Source organism: Capra hircus, chromosome 3, assembly GCF_001704415.2.
Source record: "Capra hircus breed San Clemente chromosome 3, ASM170441v1, whole genome shotgun sequence".
Lineage (NCBI taxonomy): Eukaryota > Metazoa > Chordata > Mammalia > Artiodactyla > Bovidae > Capra > Capra hircus.
In genome coordinates, this window is record NC_030810.1 from 90,617,278 (window position 1) to 90,631,801 (window position 14,524).

Here is a 14,524-nt window from a genome sequence, read left to right on the forward strand (position 1 = left end):
TACTGAATAGGAATATGCATGACAACTACTGCACAGGATTATTTTAAAGATGGCATTATTTAAAATTATTGTGAAGATTAAATTACCGAGCATAGTTAATAAATCTGAAAGAACTCTGAAGGGAAAGCACTTGAGCAAACAAGTATTATTTGAGTCCACACTACTAAGCTGGTGCTATTCTAGGCACTGTGAATAAATCAGCGGACAAAACAAAGACCCCTGCCCTCAGGGACAAAAATAAGAGACATAATAAGTGAATTATACAGTATATCAGAAAGTTGTAAATGCTGTAGACTAAGGTAAGAAAAGAGGGAGGAGGGCATGAAGGTTTAGTAGCTGAGACAATGTCACATTTTTAAATAGTAAGGTCAAGTGGAGTCCATGCCTAAGTGGCACTTGAGCCAATGTCAAGAGGAGATGAAGGAATGAGTCATAAAACACCCCCGTGGGGAAGAGCATTTTAGGCAGAGGGGGATCTAAGGCAGGAGCATTTCTGGCATGTTGAAGGAATTTCAAGAAGGCTAGCGTAGCTGGCGTAGAGTCAAGTGGGAGGGAAATCTCTCTTCTCAAGAGGCCACCAATCCTATTGAATTAGAGCCCCACCCTTATGACTTCACATAACCATAATTACCTCCTTAAAGGTCCAGTTACCAAATACTGTCAAATTTGGGGTTAAGGCTTCATATGAATTGGGGTGGGGGACACTGTTCAGTCTATAACACCTTGCAAAGGTGAAATTGTCAACCTATTAACATTCTCTAACACAAGACTGAAGTGGTAACCTTGAACATTAACCAAGTATTTTTTGTATTAGTGCTTCTGAAAGCTTGCTATTGATATAACCAGTTGCTCTCTTTGTCCTTTGTGCCCATCAAACTGTGAATGGACAGTTGTTTATTGTATAACTGACATATAGCATTATATAAGTTTCAAGTATAGAGCATAATTTAATATATATATGCCTATGTTGCAAAATGAGCACCATGATAAGTCTAATTAACACCCATCACCAGACAGTTACAATTTTTTTTCTCTTGTGACGAGAACTTTTCAGATATACTCTTAACAGACAGCTATTACATATTTAAATTTGCCAAGATTAACTTTAGGTTCGATGCACAGAAACACTTCATCAGAACTCATACTATCTAGCATGTTGCCCCTGCTGCTGAACTGAAACTCAGTCCTTCCCTCCCTCACCCCAAATCCAATGAGGTTACTCTCCCTTTTTGAATAAAGGGGAATAGAAATTTTATTTTTATATTTTTGTTAGGTATAAGAAAGGCCACAGTACCCGGTTTTTGAATGGGGTGTGTTTATTTTAAGCTCATGTGGTGTGTTTCCAATCATTTTTACTGTGAAATTTGGGAGTGTGCATTTGGAAACGCTTCACCTAATCTCAGCCAAGTAAATGAGAGTTTTCCTTCTGTTGAAGACTGGGAACTTCACATAGCGCGTTGTATTGGAATCCACCAAAGGCACCATTTATTAACTTTCAGATTGCAATGAGAAAATAAGACTCAAGGGCCTGAAGTTCTAACTAGTCAAAGAACCTAGATTTTATATGATGGGAAAGCTCTTTTCAAACCAAGTTTGTGAGCTCCTTTTTAAGCTAAGAAACAAATTTCACTTCTTATAACAACACACCCAATAGATGAAAAAAAACAATATATGTTGTTTTATAAGCATCATATGCTTTGAGTGGATGTTACCTTCCTAAGATTAAACAAAAACCTTGAAATTAATATTCCATCTCTCTGGATGCTCTTCTCAATAAACATAATAAAAGAACCTGTATAAATTTAAACTTAATTAAGAATTTCTCCCACTTTGTTTTCTAACTTCCTCCTTATCTTACTGTGAAGGGACATTTCAACAAAGCAATTACATTCCACAAAGCTGCTTATTAAATACAATTGTAACATATTTCTTTAACTGTGATCAGTCTAGGAAATTAAAACTATAATTTCTGATTTCCACAGTGCATTCAACACATTTTCATCTTCATTGTTTCTATGCTGCATGCCACGGTCATCTATCATGGGGCTTCTATACCTGGTTTCTCTCTGACTTCCCTGCTTCTACTGTCACCTCCATCCTTCTTTCTGTAGCAATCAGAGCCATCAGTCTACTTCTCTCCTTAACACTCATTGTGCTCTGAAAAAAATTTAAAGTCCTTGCCTTGGCTGAAAGGCCGTCTGTGATCTTGCCTCTAGCATTCCTCTCTGAATTCTTTTCCTACCAGTCTCTCCTGGGTAACCAGGCTCCAGCCACCTTAGCACTCCTCTGTTCTTCAATTTCAGACCCAAGGTCTGAAATTGGCCTGGAATTCTTGGATCTCAGGTCCTCAGTTAATTTCCTCCTACTTGTCATTCAGCTCTTGGCAAATTGTAGCCTTCTTAGCCAGACGTTCTCTGCGACCTCCATCTAATGTAGCCTCTGTCCTTTCCTGATCACCCATCACTTATATTTCATCTTTTAATTGTAGTACTATTAATAATGAGAGGCAGGGGCTTCCCAGGCAGCGCTAGTAGTAAAGAATCTGGCTGCCACTGCAGGAGACATGGGTTTGATCTCAGTCAGGAAGATCCCCTGGAGAAGGGAATGGCAACCCACTCTAGTATTCTTGCCTGGGAAATCCCATGGACGGAGCAGCCTGGCGGGCTACAGTCCATGAAGTTGCAAAAAATCAGACACAACTGATCGACTAAGCACCACCACCACTGTTACTACGGGAAACTCTCTTGATCATTTACTTGTTTTGGGTTTGCTGTTGATGGGATTCAGGAAATGATACCCCAAAATATGGCCATTTGGCACACTGAATATTTTAAGCTGAAGGAATCTGAAGAAACTGGCAGAAGCAGAAGTTCTCTCTGTCCTCTAGTCCTTCATCCCCAAAGCTGTTCACGGCCCTCAGGTGAGAGGAATTCTCCCTATGCCTGCAGGAAGGAAAGTAACATCCTCATATCCAAGATGGACAGATAGTGGGGAAGAATCTGAGCAAACAGGCCTTGCTAAATTCCCTCAGTTTACTACACTTAGCTCATCCTCTTTATCATGTCTTTCCACTCTTTGTCAGTAGCATAAAAACACTCAGGGTTACCATTTCTTCTGGTCTTCATTTCCTTATGAAGGTTCTCATGTCACACACAACTTATATTACATAAATCTGTATACTTTTCCCTGTTAATCTGTCTTTGCCAACCTCATCTTTGGACCCAGCTAGGGACCCTAACAGGCTTGGGGAAGACCTTTTTCCCCCCTACACTGTCTTCTTCCCAACGAAAGGAGGGACCTTGTAAGTCTGTTCATTGCTGTAAACCAGCACCTAAAACCGGAGAAGGAAATGGCAACCCACTCCAGTATTCTTGCCTGGAGAATCCCATGGACAGAAGAGCCTGGAGGACTATAGTCCATGGGGTTGCAAAGAGCTGGACACAACTGAAGCGACTTAGCACACAGCACAGCACCTAAAACAATGCCTGCTCATCACAGGTACTTCTGTTATTTGAACAAGGGAATGCTCCCTAAAGACAAAGTGCTCAACTTGATGGAGGATACACCACTGAATCAAAAAAGACCATGTTCTCAAGGACCTTGAGGTCTACTGGAAAAGAAAACAGAGACCACATGCCATTGGTTTTGGTGAAGGATGAGATGGCATCCTGCTGTGGGAAGGAAAGCTGGTCTTGAGTAGGAGGTTATAGTTAAGCTAAAAGATAAAAGATGGGTATTTTGGTATTTTCTCTTTCATTCAGTGTTCTCTGTCCTACTTCTTCTGGAAAACCTGACATCTGACTGCTTAACTAACCTCTTTGAAAGCATGTTGGCACTGCAGTTGGTTCTGAATGTTCCTATTGTTCTGTGAATTGGGGCTTGATGCGTTTGGTCATTTGCAGGCAAGTGCACCTATGGGCAAAAATGCACATTTATGTATAAACAGTTATACAGATTTTGACAATAAATTAGTTTGTCTAACTGAAATAAAATTTTCCATGTAATTGCTTTTATAAGTGAGCATATTTTAGCATTAGCATACAAATGAGCCCACAGGCCTAGGCAGATAAAAATGCTAATAAAATGTAAAGATACAACATAATATTAATCCTGAGTTCAGTTAGGTTATTAACGTTAGGCTGCATTACATATATCATTTCCACAATATAGGTAACCATGAACATTTTCTAAGGCAGTGAAAGATTTTGTGGATCAGAGTTTTTAAAATCCAAGATTTCATTATCATCTGTGGAAATAAAAGCAGGATAAACGTTCCTGTATTCTGCGTAGAAGGCAAATATTTGTTTTTATTTTTCCACTCCACTTCTCCCCCATGCTCTGCCACCTTAATACTTGAGAATGACTTCATCATAAATATGATGATTTGATTTACTGTTATTATAAATTCAGGTTTCCATGAAAGAAATAGTGAGAAAGTAAATAAAAAAGTTCTCCCTACACTTGCTTTGCTTTGGCATAGAGCCATGCACTCTCCAGGGGAACTATTCAGGGGAGAGATGCCCCTGGAGTTGTTGGCACACAAACCTCAATATGATGCATCTCTGTACAATGGAGTAAGCAAGCCTGGGTCATTTGAGAGAATTTGGGAATTTACACTTGCCCTTCTGAAGTTTTCCGCTTAAGTGAAAGTATTAGTCAGGGAATACTTAACTTCCATTAGGAACACTCAACAATATTATACAACAGAATAAAGGTTCCACCTTGTCAAAAAATACGTATGTGAGTGTATGTAGTATACTATGTGTGTGTGTGCTCAGTCATGTCTGACTCTTTGCAACCCCATGGACTGTAGCCCTCCAGGCTCCTCTGTCCATAGAATTCTCCAGGCAAGAACACTGGAGTGGGCAGCCGTTCCCTTCTCCAGTAGATCTTCCTGACCCAAGGATGGTACCCAGGTCTCCTGCATTGTCAGGCAGATTCTTTACCGTTCGAGCCACTAGGGAAGCCCATATGTAATATATATTAGGTGCAAATCAAGCAATCTCTCCTCTTCAGATTTGCCAAGAGACCCCTTCCCTGCCAAACTATGTTCAGATATTATGCAGCCATGCAGTTTACAAGACACTGGATTCCTCTCTGATCACTAGAAGGGCAAACTGGATAAAAGTATTTCATTACCCTTTGCCTCTTTGATTCAGGAAAGGGCATCTGGGCAAGTCCAACCAATGAGACAGAGGAAAACTATTGCTGGGGCCTTTGGGGAAAAGTTTCCTTGATCTGCTAAAAGGAAATGAGGAAATGAGGAAAGGAGACACACTTCCTTCCTGTCATTGGATGTTGTTATTTGAAGGCACTGCAGCCATTGTGGGGCCCAATACATGAGTTCTGCATATTGACACACATCTATGTTAGTTTCCATAGATTAGATGGATAGAGGTAGCCCCAAGAAACCTTGGAGATCATCATATTCAACTGTATCAGTTGTTTTTGTTAAGCCAGATTCCATATTGTTTAGCTTCTAATATTCCCCAATGGAAATCACAGCTATTAAGCCAACCATTAGGTTTGGGAAACAACGATCAATATGGATATGATCTGATTATTTGGTTAGGTGCCATTTTAGAGAGAGACATTTGCAATGTGACTTCTTTAATTATGCAGTAATTTCCAGACTAGTGTCCTACCAGAATTAATTCACTGGGGTTTGCAGCTTATTTCTAGACTATTTTAAAACTGAATCTAAGCTTTTTAAGAGGTGTGAATCAAATAGAGAGTTATAAAGGTGATTTAGCAATACTTTTGGCCTTGTCATAGATATTACTATTTAGCACAAATTAAAATAACTTGAATGTTTGTTTATATGACCATATGTTAAGTGCTTGCTTGACTCAAATAGCTCCATTCAGTTCTCACAACTCAGGTAGGTGAGTACTGTTGTTATACCTATTTTGTGGATGAGGAAACCAAGGTTAGACAAAAGTTTACTCAAGATCTCAGGCCTAATAAGTAGAAAAGCTGAGATTTCCAGTCTCACTCCAGAACTCAAGCTCCTAATTACTGCAGTTTTCTGTTAAGGGTCAATATAACTTATTTGTGTTTGAGGCATGTGGCAGATACTATTGGGCATGTACTGAACAATCATTCCCCCTTTCTCAAGAAATAGAACTCCAATTTTGCTCAGAGTGACTCATGATGTCACTGAACCATGGCAATTCCATTTTCTTGTCAATGACTGGTCTGCAGTGGGCATGTGACCATTTTCAGGCTAATAAGGGAGATTCTATGGCAGGTGTGAGGGCAGTCTGGGAAAGATTTTTCTCTTCAGAAAAATGGTAGCAGCAGTGCCTTTCCTTCCCTTCCTGCTTGTACAACCTTCCCTTCTTGTTGACCTCTGAGGATGTGATGTCTGGAGCTATGGCAGCCACATTGCAATCTAGAGGTGAGAAGCCCGGAGATAAAACCCAACATGAATGTGATGTTAGAGAGCAGGCACAAAAAGAGCTTGGGTCCTCAATGATGTGACTGTGCTGCTGAACTAAGCCCATGACTACTTTCATTTGAACCTCATGTTAAAGATGCAATAACTCCATGCTTTAAGTCACTGTTAGATACTCCATTCGTTGTGGCTAAAGATATCCTGATAGATACAATCTGGGCAAGAAAAGATGTCTTCTTAGAATTGCTGCAAAAATAAATCAAGTGGAGATTATTAAGACTTCATCCAGGAATCTGTTAGTGTAGGTAGTAGTTCAGAAAAAAATACTCCAGCTATGTCTCAGATCTGTGTAAATCTGAGCAATCCACATGATCTCTCTGCTGGTTATTTTCCCTTTTTCTCTCTGGATGTGCTGCTTCCTCTTCTGTCTGATTGACTGATAGGGACTTTCAAAAGGCTCTCCTGCTCTCTGGCTCCTGGTTGGATCTATTGGGATGCACTAGCAGGAGGATGGAAGAGAGAGGTGAGTGAGAGAGAAATCCTCTGGCTTTGTCCTTGGGTGGTTACTTAGGCTGACTGCCTCTCTGTTTGAAGGTCACAGCCTCCTGTCAGGCTGCCCTTTCTGTGATGAGTTTTGGTCCTGTTCCTTCCCCTTGCTTTTTACAGATGGAGCAGCTTGTAGCCTCAGGGTTCCATTTTCCCTTGTGGTTTCCCACACCTTGCCCATATCTTTGTAAAGTACCATTTGTTTCCTGCAGAGGCCCTGACTGATATAATGGTGTGAACAAAATTACTGCAGCTGTTGAAGCTTGGGCCAGTCTATCTGAGAAGTGGTGAGATTGTGGAGTTATTCACAGTTTAAGGGCTTTCCCCAACCATCAAAGGAAGACAGGAGACTATATAAATGTCTTACTGCAGAAGTGAAAGTATCCTAGCTCAGAGGAAACACTTTCCACCTGAGGACAAGGTGACCTGGAAGAGATGGCATTTGGGCTGAGGATGGATAGGATTGTTTTAAATAAAAAGACAGGGGAGAGTGTGAGCCAAATCAGGGAGGAGAGAAAGCTTAAGAAGAGGTTGTGAAAAATTAGTGCTGGATGGGCCTAACATGTCCTTTATTCACTGTAAGTTCTCTCTCCACCTCCTTTACAGGTGAGTGAACTTGAAACTGAGATTTGGTCAAGGTCAGATAGCAAGTAAGTAGCATGCCAGGATGCCAGCCCAGGTTTGCTAGCTGGTTCCTAATCCACATTATAGCCCATCTTCCTCCCCCACCCCCACCCTGCCCCCGCCCCCTCCGCCTCCTCCCCCTCCCGCCCCCAGCAGTCTTGTCAGTCTCTTCTACTAGCCTGTGATCTCCTTGAGAACAGGACTTCCGTTTTCCTCACTCTTGAACCCCAGTATTCTAGCACAGTGTCGGACATAAAGTCGTCCTCCTCTTCATCAGCAACTAAATGGTAAGAAGTACCTACTCCCTGCCAGGCACTATACTGATATTTTATAGGTACCTCATGTAATCTTTACAACAACTTCAGTTCAGTCGCTCAGTCGTGTCCGACAGTTTGTGACCCCATGGACTGCAGCACGCCAGGCTTCCCTGTCAATCACCAACTCCTGGAGCTTGCTCAAACTCTTGTACAACAACTTGGGAGGGTATAATTATCTCCACTCATCAGCCGAAGATGCTGTGGCTCAGAGAGGTTGTCCAATTTGAGGTCACACAGCGGTATGCAGAGTCTTTGCCTCAAAGGATAATAACTTTTGCTGAAGAAATGAACGAACGAGAAACGTTGACTCTGAAGAAATGAACGAACGAGAAACGTTGACTCACTTTAAGTGGTCGGCTGTAACTGGCTACCCCGAGGCTCTGCCACCTCTGTCCTCGGACTCAGCACAATGCCTGCCCTCCAAAGTACCCCAGCTAGTCTCAGTGCCCGGAGAAGACAGGCGCCCAGGCTCCGCCCCTACCCCACCCAGCCCTCCAGCCATGCCTCCACCTCGGGGAGTTCGGCAGCTCTTCCATCCGAGTTTTCTCCTTGCTCGGGCCGCCGCACCGAGGGCCTCTCTCGGCCCTGCGTTCTGGAGCCAGTCCCACTCCCCTGCCCCTCCTTCTCGCTCTCCCTGACTCTTGAAACTTTCTTCCACCCTCTTTAAACTTCAGTCATCCTAGTGCCCGCCTCCTTCACTTCCATCAGCCAATCGGTGGTTAGCGTTCTCGTCGGGGATCCGCCCCCTTTCCTCCCAGGGCCAATCTTCAACGAGGGTGTCGAGTGCTTGGGCTCCTTCCCAAGCGCCTGGCCCGTGACGGCAGCGCGCCGGGCGCCGCGCGGCGGGAGGGGGCGGGGCTCTGGATGAGGGATGGGCGAGGGCGGGGGGAAGGGAAGAGGGAGGAGGAGGAGGTTGCGGCGGGTTTGAAAGCGGCAGTTTCCTGGCAGCTTGGGCAGGCGTTGGTCTCCGCGATCCAGCTCCGCAGCGGCCACGATCGATCCTGCGACGGGTCTACGCGCGCTTCTGCGCGCCCCCGACGGATTTTTCCCGGTTCCGGCTCTCCCGCTTCACCTCCCCGCCCCCCTGCTTCTGCCTTTCCCGCCGCTCCCGCGCGGAGCCTGGGGGCCAGCCGTCGGCTGTGACCCCGCCCGAAACCCCTCTGGAGCCGCCTGGGGACAATCCCCTTTTCCTTTCTTCAGCCTAACCCGGGTGGCCCTCGCGGAGCCCGGTCAGACCCGGAGATCGCCGCCGGGAGAGGTGTCCGAGGGGCGTCTCGGGGTTCGGAGCGGCCCGGCCCCCAGCGGGCTGTGGTCGGCGAGGGGGACGCCAGAGCGGCGAGGCCCCCCTCGCCGGGCTGCGCGGGCCGCCCGGGGCCCCCAGGCTGAGAGGGGGCCAGAGCGGCGCCCCCGCCGCCCGCGCGGGGTCTCCCCCATGGTGCAGCGGGGTTCGTGATGTCGAAGACGTTGAAGAAGAAGAAGCACTGGCTCAGCAAGGTGCAGGAGTGCGCGGTGTCCTGGGCCGGGGCCCCGGGCGACTTGGGCGCTGAGATCCGGGGAGGTGCGGAGCGTGGCGAGTTCCCCTACCTGGGGCGGCTCCGCGAGGACCCCGGCGGGGGCACCTGCTGCGTCGTCTCGGGCAAGGCGCCCAGCCCCGGGGATGTGCTGCTGGAGGTGAACGGGACGCCTGTCAGCGGGCTCACCAACCGGGACACCCTGGCTGTCATTCGCCACTTCCGCGAGCCCATCCGTCTCAAGACTGTGAAGCCAGGTACGCCGGCCCTGTCTTTCTGTTGCGGAGTGGGGGGAGTCCGGGGTGGGTGTCTGGGGAGCGGCAGCCCCACCCCACCGCTTATCATCCAGGGTAATCCTGAACCTCCAGGGTGTGCCGGACTCCCTGTCAACGGGGAGGGGTGGCGGTGCTGATTCCCATTTTGCGGGTAGGAAAACTGAGCTCTGGCTTGGGCGGGCTGCTCTGCTAGCTGTCACAGGATTGCCACCAGAAGCTGGGTTTCCTTAGTTCGTAGCTCCATCTCCCGCCGCAGTTTTTGACTAGAGGAAAACCCAGCGTTTTTCTGTTCTCCTTTGTGGACGAGGTTCTCAGGATTGTAGCATATTGTTTGGAACAGTCTTAATGCATTTTCTTATAGAGGAAAAGATCTTTATTACTAAGGCACTTGGTGCCAAGGTTACCACCTAGTGTACCTGAGAGAGCTTAGCTGCTTCAGTGTTTCTTGTACACTAGCAACACCTCGGAGCTGACAGCCTAACTCTTGTCAGCTCAGGTGGTTCAGGTGTCTGTGTACCGATGGTGTACAATATGCGATTTGTGGCAGAATGGTGTATTTTTTCAGGGAGCTGTTGAGTAGTCTGGGTTTCGAAGGAAGGTCTAGGTGCCTCCCAGAGTAAAATCTTTTGTAAATCTTTGATTTTACGGAATTTTGTTGAAGTGGTGGGTTGCAAAGGCCCCCGTTGCCCTGGTACCTTTTATGCCACTAAAATCTGCTGCAAAGCTCGTTACGTTTATGGCATACTTGCCAGTTTCAAAGCATTGATCAGACTGCGTACAGCGTACAGTGAAATCTGATAGGAGGTAATAGCCCTCATTGTATTTGTTGTCGATAACATCGCTGGTCATTTCAGCATTGGTGGAATGTGGTTTTGTTTCCTGAGATATTTGAAGGGGAGAGAATTCTGACTATAACGTTACTAGAAATTAAACTATTTTTTTTTCTGAGTGTGTTCTACTGAATATGCAGTGAATCAAATTATAATGGTCTGCTTAATAATGACTTGGGATGGAAAAAATCAGCCCATCCCTACACTGCAAAATGCTGGAAAATTCTGGAGAAAAATTTAACATGTCTCCCTCACTTTTTTTTCTCAGCAGCTCACTTTGGGAATATCTTTTTAGTATTCTTTAGGCTTAATGGAAACTGATGGTTTGTGGTGCAGTATCCATATGTGTGTGTATTGTGGATGTATACACACACACTCACATGTCTGTGCAATCTTAATTAAGATTTTCTTCATATGGTCTATTCCATTACGTTCATTTTAAACCTATGGGTTTATGTGAGATTCTTTTTATTGTTAATTAAAAAAACTTCGGCAGACTTTAAACATCTTACAGTTTTTTGACTTAAAAAAAATTCTTAATTCAAACTTCTAGAACCATTGGTGAAAGGTGGAGGAAAGGCTTTGGAGACAGTAATTCAGCCAGTCAGGCACTCTCTGTAATATGCAAGATACTACATATACAGTATTATTGATTTAAGTGCCATTTAGTTCATATCCATGAATTGGGGAATATTGAGGACATTTGCATCATTACTTTGTGTTTTGTTTTGATTAATTAGGGGTATATATAAAAGCATTACTTATTTTCTGAAATAGTTTAAAAAATGATTGAAGAGGAAGTTGTTATAATCTCAAGTTATTGTGATTCTTTTAGAAGACTGGGAAATTGTGTCTTCCATTGATATTAGTCTAGTCTAGTCCACATGTTATTCATTTCTCAGCCTTTATATAAAATTTATGAAAATAATTCAAAAGTTTAGAATGTATTCAGTGATGTTAATTAACTTAAAAAAAAAATCACATACCCCAGAATGTAGTTGACATTTTTGTAGTAATAAAATTTTTCCCTCTTGCATACTGTCTTGTCTTAAATGTTTAGCCAAAGTAAAGTGTACTGGGTATAACACATTTTGTTATCACTAATGATAAAGTTCCGAACAGTATACTTATTTTTTAAAGATACACTCTGCTTCATTAATTTCTAAAGGATACCACTATATGTCATCCGAGATTAATATTCTTCTTTCTAAGCAAGTTGTTGATTCTTTTAAAAAAGAGTGGGTTTTTAAAATTTCCTTAATAGCCTTTGTTGTGTTTAGTTGCTAAGTCACGTCTGACTCTTCGCAACCTCGTGGGTTCTAGCCCATCAGGCTCCTCTGTCCATGGGATTCTCCAGGCGAGAATGCTAAGTTGGTTGACAGTTCCTCCTCCAGGGGATCTTCCTAACCCAGGATCGAACCCGAGTCTCCTGTGTCTCCGGCATTGGCAGATGGATTCTTTTACCACTGAGCCATCTGGGGAGCCCTAGCCTTATGTTAGGCATTGTATTAAATTGCTTTCTTAAATGGCTTTACATAAACAACATTTACTATAAAATAGCAAGCTTTTTGTAGTTTAAGCACATGACTTTAAATGTTAGATAGAAACTAAGAACTTGAAGAGGTTATTTGTAAAACTTTGAGTGTGATTAAAGCAGCATATATATTATCCCCAGAGGAGACAAAGATCCTATCCTGTTAGGACTGAACTTGAAGTATGGAAATACAGAGTAAGGGAATTTTTAAAAAATTTGGTATTCACATTGGTGTCTTTCCCCCCTCCTTTTTATCTAAACTTTGTGAGAAATGTATTTTTCAATGTAATAAGGTATTTTAAAGTATATCTTGTCTCTTCGCTTGATTTAACTTTATTAAATCTTATTACATTATTTATTATTAATCTTATTTGTTAACCTTATGAAACTGTGTTTCTAACATGCCATTTAGAAACTAGTACAGTGCAAGAGTGGATTCAGCCATTTCTGTAAGATGTATTATTAGTAGGGAGTGACATCATATTGTCTTCTGACAAAGTCCATGGTGGGAGAATGAGCCGGACTGTAGGCTATGACTGACCCAGTGCTGTTTCTTTCTTGATTTCATCTAGTAGGTGTTAAAGGGAGCTCAGCCAAAGCCAGAACCATCACCCAGATGACTTAACAGTGGTTTTATGGCACTGTCTGTCTTTAGCTTTGTCTTGGGTTTTATAATCTTAATTATAAATATTCTGTTCTAATCTTTAATGGAGATTTGAAAGTAATTCTTTTAAAATATGGCTCCTAATCTGAGAGTTTTTTAAGAGAAATAGGAAATTTGTTACTGAATTCTTACTATTGATGTGGTATTTAGCATTCAGGACTCTCCTGCTCCACCTGATTCTTGGCCCAAATTGACACCTGTTTCTTAACTATGACCTTGTCATTTATTTTTCTGCAAAGAGATAACTTTTCATTTGAATTTGAACTTTGTATTTTCCTGGTAGTAAAGGAAGTTGAACTTTGAACCTCCAGTGGAATTGTTTCATGGTATTGTCCTGTGACCAGGATTAGTTTCTTTGATTTTACTTCAGAGTATATTTTTAAACAACTTCTATTCTGATTAATGATAGAAGTAGTTAATTTTATTCTAAGAAATTTCCATTTCCTAGTCTCTTATTGTGCAGAGTTTTATGGAAAGTCTGCTTCATATACCTTAGACACATATCCCAGCGGTTGTAAATTATGCGGACTTTATTCCAGGCAGTATATATTGACAGATGCAATAAATACATGAAGTCCTTGTCTACTGCGTCGCCATGCACACAGGGCATGACAGCTGCCTTGTCAGTTACTATATCTGGAAATGAAAATCATGAGGAACAGTGTTTTGGTTTGTTTGAAGAAAAGGTAATTTGAAACAGATCTTATTTAATGCTAATCAAATGTAGGTAAAAGTCTTTACCACTGACTCTTTGAGACATCCAGTTCATAAGAGAATTTTGTTAAAATGAGCACATTCCTAGAAATACTTCTCTCATGGGTGAAGAAACATTACTAAACGCTTTTAAGTAAGGATGTTTATGTTATGCCAGTAGTGAATAACTCTGCCCCTTTAGTCTCTTTACTTTTGAATCTTTGTTAGTCTTTTTGGCTTAGTGGGTAGTTTGGGACTTACTGTGAATTTTGTTTAGGTGGTTGTAACATTTAAAGAAGGGAAATGTGAGAGAAACTGCTAGCCTCCCAAGTTTGCAAAACAAAAAATTTCTTGTTACTTTTTCTAAAATAATAGAAACAAGAGACTGGGCTAGGCAGCCCCTTTGTTAGGGAAAATAGCATCAAATTTTGATTAACTTTAAATCTGAAACTTTTTTGCTTTTTGAAAGCTTGGTAACAATTTTTTGGGTCTCAAGTTGGTTTTAATAATGCAAGATTTGGGTTCTGAACTCTATTCATTGGTACCTTCAATTCATATTGGGCTTATACAGTGATAGAACAAACTCTTTAACATTTGGCTTTCACTTTTCACATGGTTTTTACTTTATGCAGTTTAGGGCTAAAACGGATTTTTATGCAATGAAATTGTGTTTTATGCAACGTAACTCTGTGTTTTCCTTGTGAGATCATGGATTCTCTTCATAAAACCTCTTGTAAGAGACAGATTTCAGTGATTTTTTTTTTTTTTCCTCCTCCTGGTCTCTAATTTATAAATATATGTACATACACACACACACACACACACACACACACACACACACACACATATGGTGTGTAGATATATATGGTAAAACAAATCTCCATTCGTTCAAATATCTGACTTAAGAAGTTAGTGCATAATCTTCTTGGGTGAATAGTTTCATATAATGTCTTTACTATATAACCTTGAAAGTGAAACTGAAGTCGCTCAGTCATGTCCAACTCTGCAATCCCATGGACTGTAGTCTACTAGGCTTCTCTGTCCATGGGATTTTCCAGGCAAGAGTACTGGAGTGGGTTGCCATTTCCTTCTCCAGTGGATCTTCCTGACCCAGGGATCGAACCCAGGTCTCC

At 42.6% G+C, this 14,524-nt stretch overlaps 1 protein-coding gene across 2 annotated transcripts in view; it reads left to right on the plus strand.

The window, feature by feature from the left end:
• The window catches only part of MAGI3 (membrane associated guanylate kinase, WW and PDZ domain containing 3), a 238,116-nt gene continuing 232,908 nt past the window's right edge, over positions 9,317 to 14,524 (plus strand). For both annotated transcript variants that reach the window (XM_018045931.1, XM_018045932.1), the window contains exon 1: positions 9,317 to 9,652. In XM_018045931.1, coding sequence (XP_017901420.1) covers positions 9,337 to 9,652 — 316 coding nt within the window. In that variant the 5' untranslated portion in view covers positions 9,317 to 9,336. The remainder of the gene's footprint in view (positions 9,653 to 14,524) is intronic.